This window comes from Cibotium barometz, chromosome 7 (assembly GCF_041138505.1).
Source record: "Cibotium barometz isolate CiBa-2024 chromosome 7, ASM4113850v1, whole genome shotgun sequence".
Lineage (NCBI taxonomy): Eukaryota > Viridiplantae > Streptophyta > Polypodiopsida > Cyatheales > Cibotiaceae > Cibotium > Cibotium barometz.
Genome location: NC_141052.1, coordinates 40,784,091 through 40,809,898, shown reverse-complemented (window position 1 = coordinate 40,809,898; position 25,808 = coordinate 40,784,091). Strand labels below are relative to the sequence as shown.

At 46.7% G+C, this 25,808-nt stretch overlaps 2 protein-coding genes across 2 annotated transcripts in view; both read right to left on the bottom strand.

The window, feature by feature from the left end:
* LOC147637011 (signal peptidase complex subunit 2-like) overlaps window positions 1–25,808 on the bottom strand; it is a 66,256-nt gene that overhangs the window by 9,002 nt on the left and 31,446 nt on the right. The gene's annotated exons all lie outside the window — the stretch shown is intronic.
* On the bottom strand, window positions 21,267–24,239 carry LOC147637012 (uncharacterized). The gene is made up of 3 exons (XM_086800617.1): window positions 22,737–24,239; window positions 22,300–22,615; window positions 21,267–22,214 (listed from the first exon to the last, which is right to left on the bottom strand). The coding sequence occupies exons 1-3, from the start codon at window positions 23,090–23,092 to the stop codon at window positions 21,735–21,737; spliced, it is 1,152 nt and encodes a 383-aa protein (XP_086656743.1). The 5' UTR covers window positions 23,093–24,239; the 3' UTR covers window positions 21,267–21,734.

Here is a 25,808-nt window from a genome sequence, read left to right as displayed (position 1 = left end):
CTTATAAGTTGTCCGGTCACTTATAAGTGTGTGTGAACCTGCACCCATAATTATTAGTATGTGAAACCATAAAGCTATAAATTGGGTTTTTGGGGACACTTACCACCTACAAAACACATGTAGACCACATGTCAGTCCCAAATAGGTGTGCACATACACGTCCACAGGGTGCCCAGGCATCCCCGACCCCATGGACAATGCAGGCAGAAATCTCAGGCATTGTCCAAGCAAACAAAACAAGTCATCCAAAGGTAAAATCAAAGTCATGCACACACATGACTGCAGCTAGACTGGAAGAAACACCCATGTGCTCAGTTGTATCACCTAAACTGTCCAGGGCTCATGATCCTTCCAGAACATAAATACAGAAAATTTCCAGGATAGCTAGTCCCAGGGAATCACATCATGTCGGGCTCAATGAGCCATACATGTATACCATGTCAGGCCCCACAAGCCACATGTTCCATCATGTCGGGCTCCATGAGCCACACATGTACTGTCATGTCAGGCTCCATATGCCACACAGACACACCATGTCAGGCTCCACCAACCATACATGTATGTCATGTCAGGCTCCACATGCCACACATGAACAGTAGAAAAATAGAAGCTGTGAGGAATTTTGTGACACTGTAGGACTGCACATATGCTGGCTGAATGCTAAAGAGAGACTTCAAGGTTGCCTGGAGAGGATGAAGGTTGATTCTGCTTGTATGCTTGATTAATGATTGATGTTTTTGGCTGAGAACTAGGCGCCTGCTTTTATAGGGCATGGGGCTGCTGGTTGGCCAGCAGAGAAGCTATCGGCCACTTCATATGGGACAAAAAATGCTAAAAATAGCATTTAATGTTGTGCAAGATGTCGCTGCCCCATATGCTGCTGCCAAGCCTGATACCAAAATGTTTGCCCATAGCTGTTGTCAACCTGTCCTTCATACCTCCTAGGGCTGCCAACTATGCCTTATAGCTAGAATTGGTTGTTGTATGGGCTGCCAAAGAATGCCATTGAGGCATGGACTGCCCATGGCATAATGCAAGGCTACAAGTACACACTTATACTTATGCCCATGTATGCCTACATGCTAATGATGCTTTTAATGCAAGCCTTAAGCTATGCTTGACTGCTACATGCACTTATCTGATGGGGTTCTTCAAGTGGGTTAAGAGGACTGACTCTAGACTAACCTCTGTGGCTCGGAGAATGACCTGCGTAGCTCGTGCCTGACTGTTCTTGGATTGAGGGCTCACAATGTGGTCACCGCGTATGACAAATGTTCCGAAAAAAGGTACTATTACTATACAAATGTTGCACTAATGATGATGCCAGTGTGCAAGATCACCGTGAAACGTTTCACCATCGAAACGAAACGATGCTGAAACAATTTATTTTGGAACAAAACGTCTCAATACCAGGTAGGTGGACAATGAAACGTTGGACCGAAATGATCATATACATAAAATGTGAAGGTACTGGCCAATAGTTATAAGATAATATTAGCATATTTATCATCAATAAACAAAGAAGGCATCCAAAAGAGAAGAGAAAAGAACAAATAGGATGAAAGAAGGAAAGAGAAAGAATTATAAAAGCTAAAAAGCACACAAAATCACAACCTTTTTTCCCAAATGAAACGATATGGTTTCAATGTGCACATGAAACATTTCAACACCGAAACATGAAACGAGTTTCAAAGCCACCGAAACGAGTTTCATGGTGACCATGCCAATGTGTCACTGTGTACCCCAGTGTAGGATGCACGTGGCATTCCCTCTTGCTCGGTCATGTATTAGGGAGGTAGAAACCCTTCTTTGAGATCAGGCATAAGAGTTTCCCATACATACTAAGGAGCCCCTATGATCGGGTCTATATGTAGACTTGACCACAGTTGCATAGAAACGCGTTTCATACAGGTTCGAAACGTATGAAACGTTTCGAAACGTTTCGTCCTGTATGAAACGCGTTTCATACATCATGCATATTTTAAAAACCTTAAAAAACGTTTCCTTTCATACATCATGCATATTTTGCATCCCCTTTGGAGGAATGAGGAGCAATACCTCAATGAGGAGCTAGAGTCAGGATGGGTCAAGTACATTACCAAGTTGGTGGGAGTGGGAGGTGATATACAGCTTATGAGAAAGCTCGAGGATGAGCTTCTCATTTACCGCAACGGTAGCCATATGTTTGGGCGAGCTACTGCATTGCTCAGGGAGACACAGTTGGAGCCAGTGTCTTGGTGGGAGAAATACGGTATTGGGACACCCAACTCGGTAAGGTTTCTTGATTCTTGAATCTTGTATCTTTGTCTCCTGAGTCCTACTCTTTCAAAATCTACATTCAAATGCTACTCTCTTTTTGACTCTAACTTAACATTCTTTTTTGTACAATGTAGAGACGGATTGCATTGAGAGTTCTCTCACAGGATTGCAGCTCAAGGCCTTGTGAGAGAAACTGGAGTACATGGGCTCTTTTTCACACGAAAAACAGAAATAGACTCTCCTCAGCACAATTGGAGAGGCTTGTCTTTTGTCATTGCAATCTCCGATTGCTAGAACAAAAGGGTCATCCCATTGAGCCTCGCCAAGTGAATCCAGATAAGATTGATATCATGAAGTGCAACGAGATTCCCGACATTCCTCAGGAGGAGAGAGACATCTATTCTATGCTCTATGAGGAGATCATGGCTCCGGTTCGCACTACACGATCTTTTCGAGAGGCTAGTACTAGTGGTGCACGTGCACCTCTAGAGGATGAGGCATTTGAGGACTCGGCTACCGGCAGTGACCTTGAGAGTGAGGCTGCAGAGGCAGAAGATGCAGATGAGGATGAGCATGAGAATGCAGATGAGGATGCAGATAGTAGCTAGCAGTTGCGAGTATCATTTTATTTGGACATGTTATTTAGTAAACTTTGGACATGTTATTTATTTTGATCTTGGATTTTGAGTCATGACTCATCACCCACGTGGTGATCCTTTTGATTTCTGTTTAGTCATCAGTGATCACCCACGTGATTTGTGATATCATCATATCTTACATGTATTTTGTTTTTATTGAAATGAATTCAATGTGGTCTCTTATAAGTTATGTCAACAGTTTTTTCTTTTGTATATTTCAAGTAAAAAATATACATGTTTTTTCTATTTTGTATGAAACCTTTTTGTACCCGTTTCTTACCTTTTATGAAACGTTTCAAAACGTATGAAACCCGTTTCATACCTGCCGTTTCTGAAACACCTGGCAACTATGGACTTGACCAAGGTGACCGCCTCGCTGGAGAGATGAGGTGCCGCCACTTGGCCTCGATCTCGAGGATCTAAAAGCTTAGCCAACGAAAAATACGATACAAGGTCCAAAACATGTAAATAATGGGCCATGGGCAAGGCTACTATAAATAGGGCCTTGGGTTCATTGTAGGGATCTTTTGGTCATTCATATCTTGGACACGAACATGTCCTCTTGGCTCCTTTCATGGAGATGGCCTTTCATGGTCTGGGGCTCATGGCAAGCTTGATAGCCATCCTCATGGTGAGAGACTAAATCACTCAGGCCTTATGCACATACCTTCTTTGCTACATGTGCAGGTGGATTTCTTCTCTTTTCATCATAATCACATGGATTTCTCATATGTTTTTGATGCTCATCAAATGGATGCTAGATTTGGACTTTATGTGTTGATTTCTTTGATATTTGGTCTAGATCCATTTCAATTGGTATATCAGAGCTTTGATTTTGATCCACTTTTTTGGAATTTTTTTGAAAATTTTTTAGTTTTCTTGATTTTCTTGATCAAGAAGATAGGAAATGGAAAAAACTGGATGGTTAAATCTTTTAATCTTTGTTGTTTCTAATCTTTTTGGAGCCATGGGTTTGATTGGGATCAATTTTTGGAATAGTCGCTCCAAAATTTAAATTATAGGACCAAAACTTGAAAAAAATACACTAATCAAGATTAATTTTACTAATCGAAAACGGTTTCCTTTCTCCCCTCTTCTTGCTTAATCCTTGATGGCTATGGAGCTTCTTCCATGAGTAAATCACTGGCCAAAACTAGGAAACAATTACAAGACCAAAATTGGAAAAAAATTACACTAATCAAGATTAGTTTTACTAATCAAAAACAGTTTCCTTTCTCCCCTCTTCTTGCTTAATCCTTGATGGCTATGGAGCTTCTTCCATGAGTCAAATCATTGGCCACAACCTAAATATTAGCTTTGGAGATATCTTGAGATTCTTTATCCATTTTTTGTAGCATGGATTGCTGCGAATTTTGGCCGTGAGGACGCCCTGAATGCTGCGCACGTTTTCTGCATATTTTGGAGTTATAGACTCACATTTGGGCATGGTTAGGTCTTATCAAATCTTAATAGGATTAAGCCTATTAATGACTCTAATCACTACTCTTTTCTGCGCGAACTGTGCTGCCATTTTTCTGCGTTTTTTTATTGCCGTTTTCGGATAGTATGGCCGATAGGCAAGCTAGGTTAAGCTTAGGTAAAGCCTAAGCTTGCTTATAGCCTATTATGAGCTTCATATATAACGATTTTAGCCATGAGGGGCTGATTCGCGCCATGTGCTGTTTGTGAAGAAGAGAAAACATTCACATTGGATGGCTACTAAGCTTCAAAAATGCAAGGATAATGTGCTGCCATTTTTCTGCGTTTTTTTATTGCCGTTTTCGGATAGTATGGCCGATAGGCAAGCTAGGTTAAGCTTAGGTAAAGCCTAAGCTTGCTTATAGCCTATTATGAGCTTCATATATAACGATTTTAGCCATGAGGGACTGATTCGCGCCATGTGCTGTTTGTGAAGAAGAGAAAACATTCACATTGGATGGCTACTAAGCTTCAAAAATGCAAGGATAATGTGTAAGCTAATCCCTGATTCCATCAATGCTTCAATTTTTCCCTCTCTTGCATATTAGGGATTTCATAAAAATTAGGGATTCTTCACCATCTTTATCATGCTTGGCTACATCCAAATATGTGATCAATATTTCCATGAATAGAGAATTCATGGAAAATTTTGATTTTCTTGAATTTTTGAGATTCTTGGAAAATTAGGATTGCATGAGCCTTTTCATGGATATGAGAACTCATAAGGGAGACTAATTAGTGCTTATTCAGCTCCTAATCAAGTTATTACATTAGCTAATTTCTCAATCATCCATTTCTCAAGTGTTACATTTAGGCTTTCATAACAGAAACCCTAATCTCATCTAATTGATCAATTCTTCAGGCCATTCAAATACATTGGGAGCTAATCATTGTTCAAAGTTGATCATATGCAATGACTATGCATCAATTAGTCTAAACCATCATGATTTTCTTCATGCTTTTGGAGTTTCTTGATGGAGTGGGGTTTGAGAACCATTTGAATGCTTCCTTCATCAAGCCTTGATTACTCACTAATCAACTTGCCAAGAAAATCATGAAAGCCACATTATGGTCATTGGATTAGCAAGATTTGAATGAATATTGAAAAAGAAGATTGCATTGAGTAATGGATGCATTGTCATGGATTTAGTTCATGCTATTGTTCAATGTCGATGCCTTTCTTTGTACTCGTGAGCCCATGGTGAGGAGCTTTGGACCGGAATCAGTTGGGACAAGCAAAAGGCTATTGGATCTATGAGTTGTAATGATTGGCATGTTCTATGTTCTATAAATGCCATTGATATGTCTCCTATGCTCTCATCCATTTCTATGCTTTCCATTGATTCTTGCACTATTAGCAAGCTAGTTATGTGGTGAGAGTACCTTGGCAATTGGTAAAGAGGCCAAGGAAAGAAGTCTTGAATCCGGTGTGCCATGAGTGCCTTGGAAAAGTGGTACATCGGAGAATTAGGTACATGGAGTGAAGACATGGCCTCGACTCTTGCCATTGGATTTTAAACTTTGGTAAGAGTGTGAGAAGGCTTGGAGGGGAGATCGACAAACAAAAGCTTTACACCGACTTACCTCAAAAGCTCTACACCGACTCCCCTCAATCCAATCAAGTGGCGATGGTTTCAAGGACACTTGGCAATCAATGGTTCACAATGTGGTTACGCAAGGATGCATAGTTGATCTTTTGGTTGCATTGGATTAGGTTTGTATTGATTAAGATTTGCTTCCAAATGCTGGCAAAATTTTTTCAAAAGTGAGTCAAGATACATTGAAAAGATGCAAATTGGATGCCACATGATGCTTTGGGTATGCCGGAATGCATTGGTGCAAGGGTATGCGAAGGGCATGCTTGCGGTTGACATTTGGACATAATCTGCAGATTTTGCAAAAGTGCAATTCAGTCCGAGAGGTTTTGGGTTGACCCAAATCGGACACCTACATTTCATTCCTCATCATAACACCTCCAAACAAGCCAAGCAACATACCATTTGGAGCTATTGGCGAGCGGTTACACCCATTTTCATGGGGCTATCCTGTTTTGGTAGTTTGTAAACCAAAAGTGATATTATGGACCGAACTTGATGGGTGTGTAGTACTCCTCAAAAGGATCCTAACAAGCTAAAGATTGCCCAAATCGAACTCTCGAGTAGGTACTTACGGCCTATTTCTGGTAAAAGCTTGTTTCATAAAAACCCAAAACAGAGAGTATTAGGGTCCGGACTGAATTCAAACTAATCACATAGGCTTATTCTTGATCTCATTACCTTTACATAGAGCCTTAGTTTGTTCAAATCAAATAACCCTAGCTCCACTTTTTGGCAATTTTCTCAAAACAATCCATTATGGCCAGCAAGCCAAAAGGTCGTCCCCGGAAGCTATCATTGGTCACGGAAGACGTGGAAGGGGAAGAGTTAGTGGAGCATGGCAACATGGATGCAATGGAGGAGTTGGAAGAGCGATTAATTGTGACAAGCACTCACAAAAGCACTTCTCCATCAATAGGGCAAGCTTCAAAACAAATTGAAGAGGAGGCAACTATGAAAGGCACTCATAAGCATACATCTCAAGGTACACAAGTCATTTCAAACGATACCCTCTTGCGAAGACTCGATTTCAAGCCACTTATGGAGAGGTTGGATGTCATCAATCATACCCTGAATACAAGGTTTGAATTCATGACTACCAAGATTGGGACTATTGAAGACCAATTGAAGCAACACCATGAAGATGCTATTGGTGGTATGCATCGGAGTAAGCAGCCGATGCACGAGGCTTCTCATGGTGGTCATTAGGAAGGCAAGCAAGCTATACAAGAGACTTGTCATGGTGGTCACAAGGAAGGCAAACAAACTATGCAAGAGGCTTTACAAGGGCTACCTATGAGAATCCTACAAAGAATACCTCAAGTGGATTCATGGCAGAGGCTAGAAGACCTCTCATGAGGAAAATGGAGCCTACATCTTTCCAAGCTGGAAGTAACATACATATATACCTAGATGAATCCAAGAACATGCCCAAATTCACCTTTTAGGAACGTGCATGTTATATACTCATGGTAGTCAACCCACAAGACTATATAACTATCAACTCCATTATGCATAGTATGGACTAGATACTACGACATCTCCACTAACGTCATCAGTGCTGCCCAATAGTGGGTGTAGAATTCTGTATCAAGATATGCTCTCACACACGCACTCCACACACACACACACACACACACAAGAGCATATATTCACACAAAGCCCTTCGTACTGAGTTTCTGTCAAACCTCCGGAGATGCAGAGGGCAGACTCGACCATAATGAAGCCTAGCACTAAGGGAAGTAGCAAATAGAAAGAATTAGTGCAGCAAATAAGTAGTTGATAGAACAAATGCACCGCTAAAGATGGAAAGAATAAGCACAATATCAACTGGCCGCAACTCGGATGAAAACTTTACAATGTGAAATCTGCATGTCCACTAATACGGCTAAATTATATACCTAGATGAATCCAGAAACATGCCCACATGCTGGTTTACACATTTGGAACCAACCCTTGGAGAACCTAACAGAGTATCTTCACATCCCAAGGGAAATCAATCTTCTATGCTTGAAGAGGAGTTGTATATTGATGGTGATATGGTTGAGCATTATTAGGAGCATATGTCATTCATCGAAAGGCAAAGGGAAGTTCATGATATATGGTTGGAAATGCCTAATTTCATTAAGAAAGAGTACAAAGACGTTGCTCAATTTGTCAATACTTACATGCAACTCTCATTTGATGAGGATATTGATGAAGAGGATGTTGATGCAATGCAAGCAAGGAGATGGGCATTGTCAATGCCTAGTGGTGAAGGAGAAATGAGCACTTGGTGTCACATGCACTCTGCACTGTAGTGCATGGTGACAAGCTCGCTCATCATCATCAGTGCAACATTGTACAGTATTAGTACCTTTTAGGATGATAATAGTCGTACGTCATGACCCCATTGTAATCCTCAGTCCAGCATAAGTCAGGCACGAGCTATGTAGGTCATTCTCAGCCTTACATAGCATTCATTCCATATGCATGTAGACCAGCTAGACCATTGCAAAAGCCTTCAGATATCATCTAGCAGCCATCAGAATTTATCTAGTATTATTCCCATATGTTATGGCATTTATTGGGCATTTTTTACATCATTTATATATTTTATTTGGACAAGTGCAGTCGGCCAGCCCTGTAGCCAGCCAATCAGCACCCCTTGCCCATATAAATACATATCATCAAGTGCGCAGCCGCCTGGGGGTCTGAACGCAACCGCCTGCAGAGTGGAGAGGAGGCCTGGGCGCAACCACCTGTGGAGGTCTGGGGACGCATCTGCTTGTGGATGAGGGCGCAGCCGCCTGTAGAGGGGGGGGCGCAGCCGCCTAAGGAGGAGGGCGCAGTCGCCTGTAGAGGGGAGCGCAGCCGCCTGAGGAGGAGGGCGCAGCCACCTATGGAGGAGGGCGCAGCCGCCTGAGGAGGAGGGCACAGCAGCCTGTGCAGCCGCCTGTGGAGGAAAGTGCAGCAACCTGAGGGCAAGCGGAGAAGAGATGATCGCCTGCACAGTCGTATCCAAGCTGGTAAGGTGGTCGCCCATATGTAGGTGTTGGAGAGGGCATACGTCCAACAACTAGCCGGCCCCCCTAGCTTGCATGGAGGCGGCCAGTTCCAAGGTGGGAGGTGGGTAGGTGGCCATGCACCCATCCCCACACATAAGGGGTTCCCTTTACCCTTCATGACTCAAACGTGGGTGCCCAAAAATGGGTGCCCACCCTACCAAGGACACCAAGTAAGATTTGGGGAGGGTGTCCACTCATTAATGAGTGTGAACCTGCAACCTTATAAAAACAAAGGTTAAAAAGAATGCTATAAAATAAACAAGTGCAATACACTTACCACCTGTTCACACGCAACAAAACTCATCAGAAGACACAGCAAACTTCACGACTCACTGGCAGGCGTCCCTGCTCAGTAAGTGGCACGTCAAACAAGCAAACACAAAAATACAAGTCATGCAAAAACAGTTCCAAACATGCAAAACATGAATGCATGTGCAACAGTATCATGGACATATCTCCCGTTCATGGAACAAGTACTAAACATCTGTCGGGCACAATGATGGCACGACAGAAAACATAAATCCCGGTCTTCCTATGGAGTGACAGTCCCATGGGTAAGACACAGATCCAGGCACGAGCCTCCCTATGGAGTGACAATCCCATAGGCAAGACATGGCACAAATATTGGCTCTTCCATGGCGTGACAATCCCATGGATAGAACACAGTCCAGGTCATACACGGGTGGCACCAGTCTGGCTCCCGTCCATACGACACCATCCTGCTAACACACGGGTGGCACCAGTCTGGCTCCCATCCATGTTATGCAAAAATACTGGCCCCTTCACATGAGACACCGGCCTGGCCTCAAGTGAACGAGACACAAATCTGGAGATGGACCAAATGGTCGGCCAATTGGTGACAGTGAGGAACTTCAGGTTGGTGACCCTGTGAACTCATGCAAGAATTGGTGACTCTAGTGAGTTTATCTAGACTCATGGAAGGGTTGGTGACCTTGGTGAGTGAAGCCTTGTGGTAGGGAAAACCTGGCGAGGATGTATGGTTTCATGGAGGGGTCTTTGCCCTAGTGAACCATATGGACATGTAAAGCATGTTTGGCTTGGGCATGCGTATGGATCATAGGGGTAGTGCCCTTATGCAGTCCAATGGCATGGCAAGACATTTTGTGGCTATGTATGCTGCTTAATTTTCTTTTGCAAGTACTAAAAGCTACTCATGCATTTATGGATATTTGGGACACAGTTGACTCTTGTGCTTGTGTCTGCTTATTATCAGAGTTGTGGACTTGGGATATGGATAAAGATTCTTTAGCTTTAATGCATGGATTATGTAATACTAATGATTGGCAGTGCATCTACTATTCTTGAAAGATATCTCAGTGGTATTAGGTTTATACAGTTGCGGACAACTACTTTATAAGACCGAGGGGATGTCACCATTTGGTCCCTTCACCACTCTTCACCAGTGTTTTACACACTGAGCAAAGCCAAGGTGTGAACGAGAATTATCCACAGAAGAAAGCTGAAGCATTTACTCGTGAAGTTTGGCTTGAAAGATGGCCACACAGCTAAACGAGTGCACAGAGCGGAAGCATACAAGCACTAGAGTGTGCTCAAAGAGAGTGCGAGAGAGAGAGAGAGAGAGAGAGAGAGAGAGAGAGAGAGAGAGATGAAGCAACTATGCTGAATATACTGAAGTGAAACAGTCCCAAGCAAGAGACATGAACAGTCTCATAAGTGAAAGAAGCAAAAGGAAGACTAGACTATGGGAAAAGAGGGAGGCGGCCCACCTATTTATAGGTAAGTAGGGCAAGCCGACTGTGACCACCGCTCCCTACAGGAGGCCTACAGACCGGAAGACAATATACACATATTTAGAACACTTAATTTAACTGTTATTAAACAATGGAAACAACATCAGTAACACAAATACTGGAAATACTGAAAATACAAATGACACCAGTACTGAGGCCGGAAAGGACCGGCCCCTCCTCAATACTTTTTGAATTTCATATTTGTACAAGTGTCACGGGCCTAATAGGCCAGATTTCTCCACAAAAGAGTGAAAACAACCAAATAAAACTGGTTCAAGTCAATGAAGAGGTGTTGGTCGGAGTAGCCCCAAATCACAAGCTCATTCCCACCTTCCCTGGGTGGACACCTACCTTTCACTGGTCTTCCAAGACCGTGCACCAACAGGCACGTCCGTACTAACGCAGGCAACAGTGTACACCGCGGAGGGAACCTGGCCTGGTTCTCCCCATTGAGCCTTGCTCCCAAATTCCCTGGTGAGTCTAACCTTCACTGACTCTCTGAAGCTCTGAAAGCGCGGTTAACAACACCACACAGGGAAATATACTAAGCACACTAGGAAGAATTTCCTGAACATGGTCAGCATATACATGCCATGCTCCTGTACCACACAACTTAAAGCATTTTCTGAATTTAAATTAGCAAATTTCAGATTTATACAAATGAGAAAAAAAATATAAGAGCACCTAGTACAGTGAGTACAATCCAGATACAACCGGTACAATTTGTAGCAAGTACAATCAAGCACATCAAGTACAATTTGTAGCAGGTACAATCAAGCACATCAGGTACTTCACACTTGTGCAGGTACAACCAGCCAGGTACTATGCAAGTACTTGTACTTGCAACAGGTACAGCACGTACATATGGGCAGCCAATAGTTGCAAGTACAGCAGGTACTGGTCAGGTACACGTGGGCAGCCAGCAGGTATAGTAGGTACACAAGGGCAGCCAGGTACAAGAGTGGGCAGCACTGCAGGCGGGTACAGCAAGCGTGGGCAGCTTCAAGCGGGTACAACAACCAGGTACAATCGCGTACAACAACTAGGTACAGTCGGGTACAACAGCCAGGCACAGGCGTGGGCAGCAGTCGGGTACCAGGCGATGGATAGAAGAGGCTGCAGGCGATGGAGAGAAAGAAGCCACCAACCCACCACACGTGGGAATTTTTCCAAAAATGTTTCATGCAAAACCCTTATCAAAGGTTATAAAACCTTAATACATAATTAACACTTATAATCCAAAAGAAAATGTCCAACCCCTTTTTAAATGTGTGTGAACACATTAGCTTATAAACATTAAAGTTAACCATAGTTTATGGATTTTACATTTTAAAAGGGCCAAAATGGTAATACTTACCACTTGTTCACACGCCACACCACCAAGTTAGCAAACAACATTCCACGGTCCACTGGGAGCGTCCCTGTCCAGTGTACTGGCACGACATAACAGGCAGACACACGCAAACAAGTCATGCAAAAACAAATTTATGCATGCAGGCATAAATGCATGTGCACAAATAGTGGACGAAATCTCCCTTTCATGAAACTTGTACAAGAGGTTCGTGTCGGGCACAAAACTGGCGCGACAAATATGAATAAATATGTCCTGGTCTTCCTATGGAGTGACAGTCCCATAGGTAAGACCCCATCCTGGCTATACACGGGTGGCACCAACACACACAGGTGACACGAAACTGGTTCCCATCCATGTGACGCAACACTGGTCGCACACGGGTGGCACTGATCTGGCTCCCATCCATGTGACAAAACAAAACTGGCCCTTTCACATGGGACACTTGCCTGGCCCCATGTGAACATGGCACAAATCTAGCCGCTCTATGGAGTGACAGTCCCATAGAAGTGGCTCCAAAAATGGAGATGAACCAAATGGTGACATCCCTGTTAGAAGTCATCTCCTGTCTTTATCAAACACCAAGGCCTCTGTTGTGGGTGTGCCCGCCCTGTATAGGTGTTTTATCATTTCCGCTGCGTATTTTGACATGGTATCAGAGCCCTAGGCTCTTGATAGATCTTGGGAGTTTTCTGAGCAAGAGGGGGATAGTTACGTTGCTGATTGGTGGACTGTTTGGACTGTTCGGGAAGAGAAGTTGCAAGAGGAAGGCGGGCCAAAGTGCTGGACAGCCACTTGCAGGTTTAGAGTTTTTTTTTCCCACCCACCCACCCTTTTTCAGTTACATCCCCACGATGGCAGATTTGTTAGAGATGGCTGAGAAGCATGTGAAGATCCCGACTCTCCCCACGTTCCCAGTGGACCGTCAGTTGGACGGGAACCATAGTCACAAGGAACGGGGGACGGTAACGGGGACGGGGACGGGACGGGGGACGGCCATAAGTAGGGAACGGGGACGGGGGAGGGAACGGCACTCAAAAAATACTTTTTTTTTTTAGTTTTTCCACCCTCAAGTAACTACGCAGGCACCGGCTAACTCTACTTTGTGAGTCCCCCCTATATGAGGAGAAGGCATTTATGAGTAGCACGGGTCACCTGATAGGTCCCGGTTTAAACACCGGATGGTGGCCGATTGTGGCCAGATAGCATGAGACGATTCTGGAGAAGGTTGGCACACTGCCAACCAGGCTACATGCATATGCGGTGAGTTATTATACACCTACTGCATATGGGCTGTAAATTTTGAGTCCGTTGCGGCGCGCAGTTTCACACCAGCCTACTTGGGGGAAGGTGCGAAGGGGGGCGTGAGCCCCTCTCTGCGTTTACGCTAAACTCCATGTTTGTAGCCTTGTAGCCTTGTTCTATATATAGATATTAGATAGGCAAGAGAGAGGCAAGGGCAAGTGAGAGAGAGAGAGAGGCAAGGGCCAAGGCCCAAGGCCCCAAAGCTCAAGCCTAAATGCCAAACCTCAAGGCAAGAGAGAGGCAAGGGCCAAGGCCCAAGGCCCAAGCCTCAAACTTAAGCCTCAAGGGCAAGAGAGAGAGAGAGGGCCAAACAAGCCTCAAAGAGCCAACAGCCATAAACGGCTAGAAATGGGAAGCGCAAACATGGGGGACGTCCGTCCGTCCCCGTTGCTGGTCTGTCCCGAATCGGCGTCCCCGCGTTCCAAGCTGTCGTCCCCTCCGTCCCCTGTGACTATGACGGGAACAATTACGGCATCTGGAAGGTGATGATGGAGTCTGTGTTGGAGTCATATGACTTTGCTGATTTCATCGTTATCAGGGTTCCACGGCCGGAAGCAGAGGAAGGGGAGTTACTGTCGATGAAGAAGGACCGAGAGGCACAGGCACAGATGTGGGATCATGTCAACGCCAGGGTCTGGTCAGTTATTTTCCTCAATTGCACACCACAAGTGATCAATCACATAAAGCACATGACGCTGGCCAGAAGCATATGGCAGCACTTGGCTTCTCTTTATAACAGGGTATCACCCATGAAGAGGATCTCCTTGGAAGTGCAGATGCGGGTTATGAACCCTGCAAAGTCATCGACAATGCAGGAGCACATTAACAAGCTGCAGGCTCTTCAGCAAGAAGTCCTCCAGGCTCGGAAGGAGATATCATCTGAAGACATGGCCATTACTTTGCTGTCCCACTTGCCTGCTCAATATTCCGCTTTCTACTCCTCTTTGATTACGAGTGGTAGGCTCAGCACCATTACTTGGGAGGAGCTTGTGCCCATGGTCTTGGACCAAGAGGAACGTTTCACGAACCCTCCTCACAGCGGAGGTTCGGAGGCCTTAACTGGCCAATGGTCGAAAGGCCGGAATAACAACAAGGGCAAAGGGAAGGCTTCACCGGAGAAGTTTTCTGAGAAGAAGCCCAACTCAGAACGAGAGAAGCTGAAGGCCGAACGATCCTGCAATGATTGTGGCGAGAAAGGCCACTATTGGAGGGAGTGTCCTAAGCGGACTGGGAAGGGTGCTGATTCTTCAGCCTCAGCTGCAAAGACTCCTGCATTTGTGCACTTAGAGATAACGGACTCCGATGCTTCATCGTCTTCGAGCGAGGAGGCAGTTGGCTTCACCACGAAGGATACCCGGGAATGGATTCTTGACAGTGGTACTTCCAGGCACATGACTCCATCCCGTGACTTCTTTTTGGATCTAAAACGGCAGTCAGGTCGCATCTTTATTGGGCGACAACTCCACTATTCCGATACACAGTGAGGGCCGGATGGAGATTATTCCCAACGGCAAGGGGGGCAAGCATGCTTCCCGTGTTCTTTATGTCCCTGCTCTGGGTTTTCATCTTCTGTCAATGCATGAAGTATGCAAGACTGGCTTTCGGGTGGAATTTGAGGAGCATTCAGTTGCTCTACGAGACCATGAGACTGGCCAGGTTGTTTGGGAAGGCGGTATGGAGAATGGTATCTACAAACTCTCTGCACTCTCCTCGTTGACAGGTTCTCAGGTCGGAGATATGTGGCACTTTCGTTTTGGCCACTTAAATGTGGACGCACTGCGGCGAGCTTTCCGAGACCAAATGGTGGTTGGCTTGCCAGATGTTGGCAGTAGGCAAGGACGTTGCAGTTCTTGCATACGTGGTAAGCAGCACAGGGAATCCTTTCCGAAGCAAGCTTCCAGGCGGGCTTCGAAACCGTTGGAGTTGATTCACACTGACTTGTGTGGACCTCAGCAAACACTATCATTGGGAGGATCTCTCTATTTTATGCTGCTTGTTGATGACTGTACCAGATTCACATGGGTCTACTTTCTTTCACAGAAGGACCAAGCTTTTGCATGGTTCAAGGATTGGCACGTGATGGTGGAGAAAGAGTCTCGATTGCAGGTAAAGACTCTCAAGGCTGACAAAGGAGGTGAATTCTCCTCGACTGTATTTCTCAGATTTTGTGCGGACCATGGCATCAAGAGGAAACTGGCCAATACCGGATCACCCTCAGAGAATGGAGTTGTAGAACGCAAAAATAGGACTCTGGTGGAGATGGCGAGGACCATGCTGGAGCATCGTGATCTTTCTCGTCCACTTTGGGGAGAGGCTGTGGCAACGGCTGTCCATACCCTCAACCGATCTCCGACGACTTCAGTACCTAACATGACTCCGTTTGAGGCATACTTTGGCAGGAAACCTGATGTCTCGCACTTCCGTGTTTTTGGGAGTGATGCGTATGTACATATTCCGAAGAAGCAGAGGGGGAAGCTTGACTCCAAGTCCCGCAAGCTTATATTTGTGGAGTATAATTCTCTTTCCAAGGGATACAGATTGTATGATCCAGACATGAATGAGATTGTTGTCAGCCGGGATGTGGTCTTTGATGAGCATGTTCCAGTATCCACTATCGAGGAGCCGCCACTTCTTGGAGATCCAAAAGAGTCTGATGATGATTACCAGACCATTGCTCCAGTTGATCACCCTCAGTCAACACAGGAGGTTGAGCCCGCAGCTGGAGTAGAGCCCCCGCAACCGCAGGAGGCTCCACGGTCTGTTCGAGTACCTAGGTGGTTGTTGGACACCCTTCGGGAGTCACGTGTCACGGAGTTACCCTCCGAGTGGACCACAGAGGACGGCCCTCGAAGATCACACAGAGTCCGAGACAAAAGCAATACAGCGGAGCTTCTTCAGGTAAACTATGCTCTGATGTCTCGTATTATGCGGGACAAGGAGCCCACTTCCGTCAAGGAAGCCCTCTCATAGGATACTTGGAGGAAAGCCATGCAGGTGGAACTTGATGCCATCAAGAAGAACAACACATGGGAGTTGGTGCCGAGGCCGTCGAAACGGTCAATCATTGGTGTCAAATGGGTCTTTAAGACCAACTATGCGTCAAATGGGTCGGTGGACAAACACAAAGCCAGACTTGTGGCTAAAGGTTATGCTCAGCGGCCAGGCATCGACTACGAGGATACCTTTGCATCAACAGCACGGATGTCCACGATTCGGAACGTTCTTGCCCTTGCTTCTTCTCAGAGGTGGCCCGTGTATCAAATGGATGTAAAATCTGCATTCCTTAATGGTGACCTGCAGGAGGAGGTGTATGTTGAGCAGCCTCCAGGCTTTGTTGTTGCAGGATCAGAAGGGATGGTTTACAGGTTACATAAGGCCTTGTATGGTCTTAAGCAGGCTCCGAGGGCTTGGATTCAGAAGATTGATTCCTTCTTTGTTCGGACTGGATTTCAGAGATCGGTTCCAGATCCTAACCTTTATCTCTTTCGGGAACGCGGCATGGTTACGATTATCATCCTTTATGTGGATGATCTCATTCTCACCGGCGGTCATGTGGAGCACATTGGTGTGACGAAGGCTGCCTTGTCAAAGGAGTTTGAGATGACCGACTTAGGCTTACTCCACTTCTTTTTGGGATTGGAGATTTGGCAAACCCAGAGGGGGTTTTTTGTCTCTCAACAGCGGTATGTTCATGAGTTGCTGGATGGAGAACTGCAAGCCTACTACTTCGCCGATGGACCCAAACACAAAGTTAACCGTTAATGATCCTTGTGAGCCAATTGATGCCTCGCAGTATCGGAAGTTGGTTGGTTCATTGATCTGGTTGCTGAACACGAGATTGGACTTGAGCTTCTCCATGGGGCTGTTGAGCTCTTTTATGCAGACGCCATTGAAGTCTCATTGGGACGTAGGATTGCGGATCTTGCGGTATCTGCAGAGTACGAATGATCTAGGACTCATTTACACAGGAGGGGATGGAGTCAGACTCCAAGGTTGGAGTGACTCAGATTGGGGAGGAGATCCAGACACGAGGAGATCTACTTCAGGTTACAGTTTTACCCTCGGCTCAGGAGCAGTTTCTTGGAGCAGTAAGAGACAGCCAACTATTGTCCTTTCTTCGACAGAGGCAGAGTACCGGGCTGCTTGTGGTGCTGCTTGCGAGGTTGTGTGGTTGCGGAGGCTGCTAGGCGAGATTGGGTTTCCACAGAAGGAGCCCACAGTCATCCAGTGTGCGATAACCAGAGTTGTATAACTATTGTTCGGAACCCGGTCTTCCATGCCCGGACCAAGCACATAGAGATACAGTATCACTTTGTACGTGAGAAGATCTTGGCTGGTGACATCTTGCTACTTTATTGTTTGACGGAGGACAATACGGCGGACCTCTTCACGAAGTCTCTACCTCAGGCTACGCTCAGACGGCACTCCAGCTCCCTTGGGTTGATTTCACAGCCAAGAGCTGAGAGGGGGTGTTAGAAGTCATCTCCTGTCTTTATCAGACACCACGGCCTCTATTGTGGGTGTGCCCGCCCTATATAGGTGTTTTATCATTTCCGCTGCGTATTTTGACAATCCCCCCGGGCTTCTAAAGAGTTGACCTCAACTGAAAAGCCTCAAGATATGCCTGTAGAAGCTGAGGGTAGTCAGGAAAATAATCCTCATCTACCCACTTTGCATCAATTGGTAAATAATTTTTTAATTTCACAAGGTATCTCCTGGAAAGCTTCCCATGTGGTAACTTTCTCTCCTTGTGAAATACAATCTGCTCTGGCTGAAGGATCTTCTCAAGCTCATCAACTTCTAGAGGATCTTCTGTGTGACAGGCTCCTCTAGATCTGGCCCCACATACTTCCGCAAAAGACTCACATGAAAAGCATTGTGAAGCTTCCAATGGCTGGGTAAAGCGAGCCTGAAGGACACTTCATTGATCTTGTCAATCACTTGGAAGGGTCCATAATATCAAGTAGAAAGCTTTGGATATGATCCCTCTCGTCCTGGCCTCTTCCGAAGCCTAGCTTTCTCAAATTTCAGCAATACCCAATCACCTCCTTGACTTGCATGTCTCTCCTATGCTTGTCAGCAGCCCTTTTATGCTTATCTTGTGACCTTGCAATGGCTGTCCGCACCTGAGCAAAGGCTACATCCAAGTCACACACATACTCATCGGCTGCAAAAATCTCATCCATTGTACAAAGGGTGGGTGGCAAGACCACTCTGCCATAAATAATCTCAAACGGGGCCTTTCCCGTGGAGGCATGAACTGTGTTATTGTAGGCAAACTCTACAAGTGGAAGATACTTCTCCCATGCAGTCTTTTGATCTGCCACATAACACAACAAATTCAACACGGTTGAATTTGTAGCTTCACTTTGGCCATCCATTTGGGGATGATAAGCTAGTGAAAACTCAAGTTTAGTGCCCATGTTATCAAATAAAGCCCTCCAGATGAGGCTCGTAGTCCTGGGATCTCTATCCCCAACAATGGACTTAGGCATACCATGATGCTTAAAGATGTTAGCAAGAAAAAGCTGTCAAAAGTGCGCAGTGGAAAGCGTGAGACATAGGCGTAGAGAGAAAGAGAACAAATCTGCATAATGATGAAGAAGCAATGATACAATCAGCCCTGTGCAAGGGGTGGTCCCCGTATGTGTGGGCATGATGAACTACTCCCCTAAGGGAGGACCCGGGCCTGGAAGCCCCTGTCAGAGTAAGTACAAATGAGGAGGAGGCAAGCCTTATATAGCCCCAAGATAAGCTGGCCGACTTGCTCCAGAAAAGCCTCACGACTGGACAAAAATAAACATGTGATAATGGGTGGCCAACCCTACAACCAAGGGCCTAAACATGAGGAAAAAAATAAGATGTTGCCCGGGATAAATCTGGGCACTCCTGATACACAACTTGGGCACACTACCAGGAGATGAATAATGCTAACACCCCCTCTCAGATCCTGGGAGTGAAACCGGTCCAAGGAGCTGGAAAAGGAAACCTCCAAAGCAAGTCGAAAAGTCGATCTGCTCCCGCCTCTGCCACTTGCTCCAAGAAACTGCTCCCGATCCAGAAGGCCAACAAAATCCAAAGAATGAACCACCAGATGTCCATATCTCCAACCCAATCTATATCACACCTGTCACACAATGTGCTCCCTCTTCAGCCCAAGAAAGGATGTCGTCTGACTCTACCTCCAAGAAAAAAATCTGCTCCTTAGAGAACACCGCCAAACTGTCTCCCTGTTGGCACCCCCTCTAGACACCCTAGAGGCCCACAATGTCTACATCAACCCTGGTACTCAAGCCTCCAACTCTGAGCTTGTTGAGCACCAATCTCCAAATACAAGGTTTCCGGATCTCCATGTATCCCTCGGTCCAACACTGTACCTGACAATCCTGCTGGCACCTGACTTTTAAAACCTGTATCCATAACTCGCTGTCGCAAAAAACAATGAAAGATGCCGATTTAAAGTTGTCTTCTACTAACTCTCCCTATCGCATCAAACTTGCTGTACACCAAGCTCCCAAATCAATGCTCATCCTAGGGATGAAGACTCCTGTGCCTGTACCCTGTAATCAAGAAGGCCATCTGCCTAGGGAATAGGAGTGGCTCAAGTAACCACATCCCCCTCTCAAGGTGAACACTCTGAGAACCTAAAGGAAACACCTGTACACCAACAAAACTATGCTGAACTGGCACAAACTGAAAGACCCCCTCTGCTGTGTCGAGAAAGGACTAACTGTCTTCCACACACACCTCGAGGATGTGAATCCAAGTGTGCACCCATGAGTCTGAAAACTCTAACAAAGCAAAGATTGGCCGAGCAAGGGCTCAAGGCCATGTGGGAAGGCACCATTCCTGAAAAGAACACCTACCTCCACTGCCTCCAGAAACACAGATGAGATAATGCAAAAAACGCTGCTGTAAACAGCCGGCAGCACGTGTACCAAGAAGAAGAGAGGGAAGAGGAAAGCACAGCACCTTCAGCACCTCCTCTGGGGGAAAACGCAGCCATAGGTATCTCCCCTACTTGCTGCCCCATCTCTGCAGAAAACGCAGCCATAGGTATCTCCCCTGCTTGTTGCCCCAACTCTGCAAAAAACGCAGCCGAAGGTATCTCCCCTGCGTGCTGCCCCAACTCTGCAGAAAACGCAGCCGAAGGTATCTCCCCTGCGTGCTGCCCCAACTCTGCAGAAAACGCAGCCAAGGTGTCTCCCCTGCTTGCTGCCCCATATCTGCAGAAAACGCAGCCAGGCTGTCTGCCCTGCTTGCTGCCCCATATCTGCAGAAAACACAGCCAGGGTGTCTCCCCTGCTTGCTGCCCCAACTCTGCAAAACGCAGCCAGTAGGGACTACCTCCTTCAGCCGCCTAGACAAGGCCAAAACGCTCCCTCCTCCTCTGCAACCAGTTGTGACATACAAGTGGAATAGAGTCCTGTCACGTAGGCTGTAATGCCAGTGACCGACGGCAGACTGGATGGCCATGTCCGGGGTTCAGTGGGAGAGGACACCCATGCGGAGTCATGGGCGGCCATGCTAGTGTGGACGGCAGGCCACACACTATATAGCCTGGGGGATGAGGGGCAATCCTCATTCTTCCTCTATGGCTGGGTGGTGAGCCAGAGGCCGTCCCCTCCTGTGGTAACGCCCGTAGCGGCATTACGGATATCTAACACTGGTATCAGAGCGTGGTTCGATTGGGTCGTCAGGGTCCGCGCGTGACCGGGGGACCGGAGCCCACTCAATGGTTTTCAACCATTCATCTTCTCATCCTTATCTCCAATGGAGTGTGTGGAGGACATAGTAACCTGGACCGGCAGAAACGGTCGGTTCGGACCGGGTTGGAAACGGTGTTTCCAAGTTTCCGCGAGGTCGGAAACGGCAAGAAACGGAGTTTCTTTTGAATTTATTTTAGACATGTAAAAAACATGCATAGAGACATCCTATTAAATAAACTTATGTCAAGAGATGCAAAAAACATGCATAGAGACCTCAAACAAGACACATCAAAGACTCAAGTGGACATTAGAATCATAACACTTAACAGAATGTAGATAATGGACATGTATGATGTCGCGGCAAATTCATGTGAACCATAAAAAACTAAAGGCTGAAGGCCGAAGCATACATAGCGAGCTGCAAATTGTGATCATAATACATCATACATATCAGCAATGATCATCAAACTTGGGAGTCAGAGGTTCAAAAACTACAAAATAACCGACATGCCGGCTGTCCATAATCCCTAAGGATAAGAAAAACTAAACAAAAAACATGGAACATCAGTGAATCAGTGATCACTGTTGAGCCTCTTCTGAAGCACCCGAGGAGTCTGAATCCTCCTGAGAGTCCTCATGGCTCTCGCGTGTGTCCTCACTGCAAGAAGATGAGTCCTCTCCAGTAGCCTCCTCTCTAGCAGCACTAGTACTAGCTGCAGCCGGCCTCCCTCTCCTACGACGACCACCACGTGTGTCGTGAACTGGTGTTGTGGCCTCCTCGTAAAGCAAAGTGTAAAGATCTCGGTCCTCTTGTAGAATTGTGGGAATATCCCGCACCTTCTCAATGTCAATCTTGTCGACATTCACTTGCATTGGCTCAGGACCCATAGCTGCCCGCTCAAGAAGCTTCAAGTTACAATTGCAGAAAACAAGACGCTCAAGTTGGGCTGTAGTCAACTTGTTCCTCCTCTTCGTATGGTAGAGCGCCCATGTGCTCCAATTCCTCTCACAAGTTCCAGAGCTACAATCTTGTGAGAGGACTCGAATGGCAAGACGTCTCTGTTCAAAGAGCAGATTTAGGATTAGTACATTATACAAATAAGGTGTCGCCGTTAAAGCTTAAGCGGAGGGGCTTCTTACTCACCAACGTAGGCACACCATGTCCATATTTCTCCCACCATGAGACCGGCTGAAGCTGCGTTTCTTGAAGTTTTGCAGTAGGTCTTGTGAAGTAGCCAGTGTTGTTGCGGAAAGCAAGGAGATCATCCTCTAAGCATCGCAACATCTCCAAATTGCCACCACACCATTTCTCCACATAGGTTTGGAAGTCATCGTTTAGCTCCTCACACTCAAGCTGATCCTCGCTACGCCATAGAGGATGCAACACATGAGCCACGGCATGGATTGGTCTATGAAACCAAACCCAACGGTTTTGCCAAATCTGCTTGATCTCCGCGATTCTACAAGTAACAAACAAAACCAAAGAAAGACTTTAAAGTTAGAACTTAGAAAAGAGCCAAGACAAAAAGGCAATTTGGCAAAGGCTCATGAGCCATGAGTCATGAGCGAAGAAGTACGTACCTCTCTACAGATAGGTAGGCATTGTTGTCTAGTGCCTTCCCGATCCTATCCATGTACTCATAAATGAGGCCTAGTGTACTCCCCTCCATGTCCGTAATGCGCAAGACCGTGTAGATGAGATTTAAGGTCTTCACTAATGCCTCTGCCTCTTCCCACCATGCTTCATTGAGGATCTTGCGTCTAAAATCCACAAACTTTGGGGTCATACTCTTACCCGACTGGATCCATGCATCACAACTAATAGTGCAAATCAGATTTGGCCGCACACGAAGAAGCCGCTCAAGCACTATGAGCATGTATGCAAACCTCGTAGTGGATGGCTTGAGAAGCTCCAAGGTACTATTAGCCCTGTACATGCTCAAAACCTTTGGTTTTTGTGTCACAAATTTGACAATGCTCAAGCACTATGAGCATGTATGCAAACCTCGTAGTGGATGGCTTGAGAAGCTCCAAGGTACTATTAGCCCTGTACATGCTCAAAACCTTTGGTCGTTGTGTCACAAATTTGACAATGCTCCTCGCGGTGGCAAAGATTTCGCTGACCCAAAAAATTCTCCCCAAATCCTCAATCAATAAATCAAGACTATGGGAGGCACAAGGGGTCCACACAATTGTTGGGAATGCATCCTCCAACATACTCCCCATGGAGACACAATTGCTTCCATTGTCCGTAATAACCTGCACAACATTTTGTGGGCCAATCTCCTCAATCACCTTCTTGATGTGTGTCCAAATAAAGAGACCTGTAACGGTGAGACCTGCAGCCGATGCATCAATGGCCTTGTAAAACATGGTGCCTTTGCAAGAGGAGATAAGCACATTATATACATTCCTCTTGCGTACATCTGACCATCCATCACATAAGATAGTGCAGCCATATTTCTTCCATGTTTCTTTCAAAAACTCAAGCTGGCCTTCTACATTGAGTTTCTCCTTCTTTAATTCTCGTGTGCGGATTGTCTCAGCTGAGGGACCCTCCCACTCACAGCCAATGCGGCTAACGGCCCGCATGGTCTTCTTCCATTGTATGGTGCGAGCCACATTGAAAGAGATAGTACACCGTATAAACAAGCGCGTGACCTCCCTTGTTGCCTCCTTCATGGCTTGCTTTTGCAAGCCTGCTGTAATGCTTGCTCTTTGCAATGAACCCTTTGCAGGCACTTCCACACTAGGTAAAGGCGTCCTCTTTGCACTAGGGCCCTCACCCACACTCGAAGATACATGTGCACTGTCAACATCTGTCTAGCTCTCAACTCTAGTCCTCTTTGAAGAGGCCACTTGGCTCGAGGATGCTTCACCTGTTGCATGTGCTGCCATATGTTGCTCACCAACATCCAAACCAAGGCGTTGCTTTCTCCAACCCTCAAGTGATGCCAATACATCGGGTGGCACATTTTGACATAAAGCGACATCTCTGCCCGGGACATGCCCCAAATGGTCTTTTACCCGGGTCACTTAACCTGTTTTTTCATATCCACAAAAATTACATTTCCACTTGCAGGAACCCCCACCTCCGACATATCCATCCCCTTTTGTTGCATACTGCCAATAGGGATCTGTAGGCATAGTGAGCACTGAGACTTGAAAGCACTTGCCCTCGAGAACACTTGCCCTTGGAGGCTTGGGCTTGAGCCTTGAAGCCTTGAAGAATGGGCTGCCCAGCAGCCACCTGTGAGACTGGAGAGCAGGCTGCTGCAGAGTACAGGCCTTGGGGCCTTGTGGGGGCAAAGGCTTGAGCCTTAGGGCCTTGGCCTTGAGGCAGGCTTGAGCCTTGGGCCCTTGTGGTGATAGGCGCAGGGTTCGCAGAAGCGCAGGAAAGGAGAGCGAAATGAAAAAAACGCACGCGGCCCCCCCCCCCCGTATAACCTGGAAAAAAAATGTACGGAAACGGCGTTTCCGCCGGTCTGCCGTTTCCGAAAACGCCCGAACCGTTTCCAGGGGGCGGAAACGCCGTTTCTTGTTACTATGGTGGAGGGAGGCGGCCAAGACAAAGGGAAGAACTCTCTCTCTCTCTCTCTCTCTCTCTCTCTCTCTCTCTCTCTCTCTCTCCGTCACACACAGCAAGCAAAACGCAGGTAAGCTATTTCATTTTTTTTTTTTCCCTTTCGAAATTGAAGCTTGTCTGCAAATCAAATGTCGTTTGTTAGAGAGAGAGGTCACCTATCTCTCTACTGTGTGTGGGGGTGGGGGGGCGAAGACCAGCCCAGGCCCGTTGCTAATACTGACCAGTGTGGGGGGGCGAAGACCAGCCCCACGGCGAAGCTTGTGTGTGAAGCATTTTTTCGTTTGGTGTGGGGGGGGGGGGCGAAGACCAGACCCACGGCGAGGACCAGCCCACGACCTGCGTTTAAGCTTTCTCTCTACTGTGTGGGGGCGAAGAGCCTGGGGCGACTGCTGGAGGCTCGCGACCCTCGTTTGAGGGGGGGGGGGGGGCGAATAGCCTTAGGCGGCCAGCCCAGCGGGCGGCTAGGCAGGCGGCCAGCCCAACGGGCGGCCAAGCAGGCGGCCAACCTTAGGCGGCCAGCGGGCGGCCAGCCGGGCGTCGGCGGCGGCCAGCCGGGCGGCGGCCACCAGAGCAGCCGGTGGCCAGCACGGCCAGCCAGGCCAAGCGGCGAACTAGCGCAGCAGGCGACCACCAGAAAAAGAAAAAGAAAAAAATCATTTATTTTTTTAAAATACATTTTAATTATTCATTTTTAATTTATTAAAAATGAAACTAAATTCAAACGGATCCTCTCTCTCGGCTAGGGAGGAGGGATAATCCCGGCAAGGGATAATCCGATGTTTCTATTGTGTATTTCTGGTTTATTGCATTGTTTACATTGCAAGTAAATAAAACTGTCTGCGCGTCCCAGTGTGTCCCCACCCACTAGTCCGGTAGGTTTTTCAGGACTTCTCTCCTCGGTCGCGGGCCTTACCCCGACCGAGTTGGCTGGCCGTAGACGCCAGGCCATCTCCCGTTCGGAGGGGCGCTCTCCGGGCACGTCTTGTGACCCGCAGCCAGGCGCCTTCCACGTCTCGTGACCCTGCCCTTGACCTTGGCATGCCCGTAGAGGCCGCCGACCTGGCTGA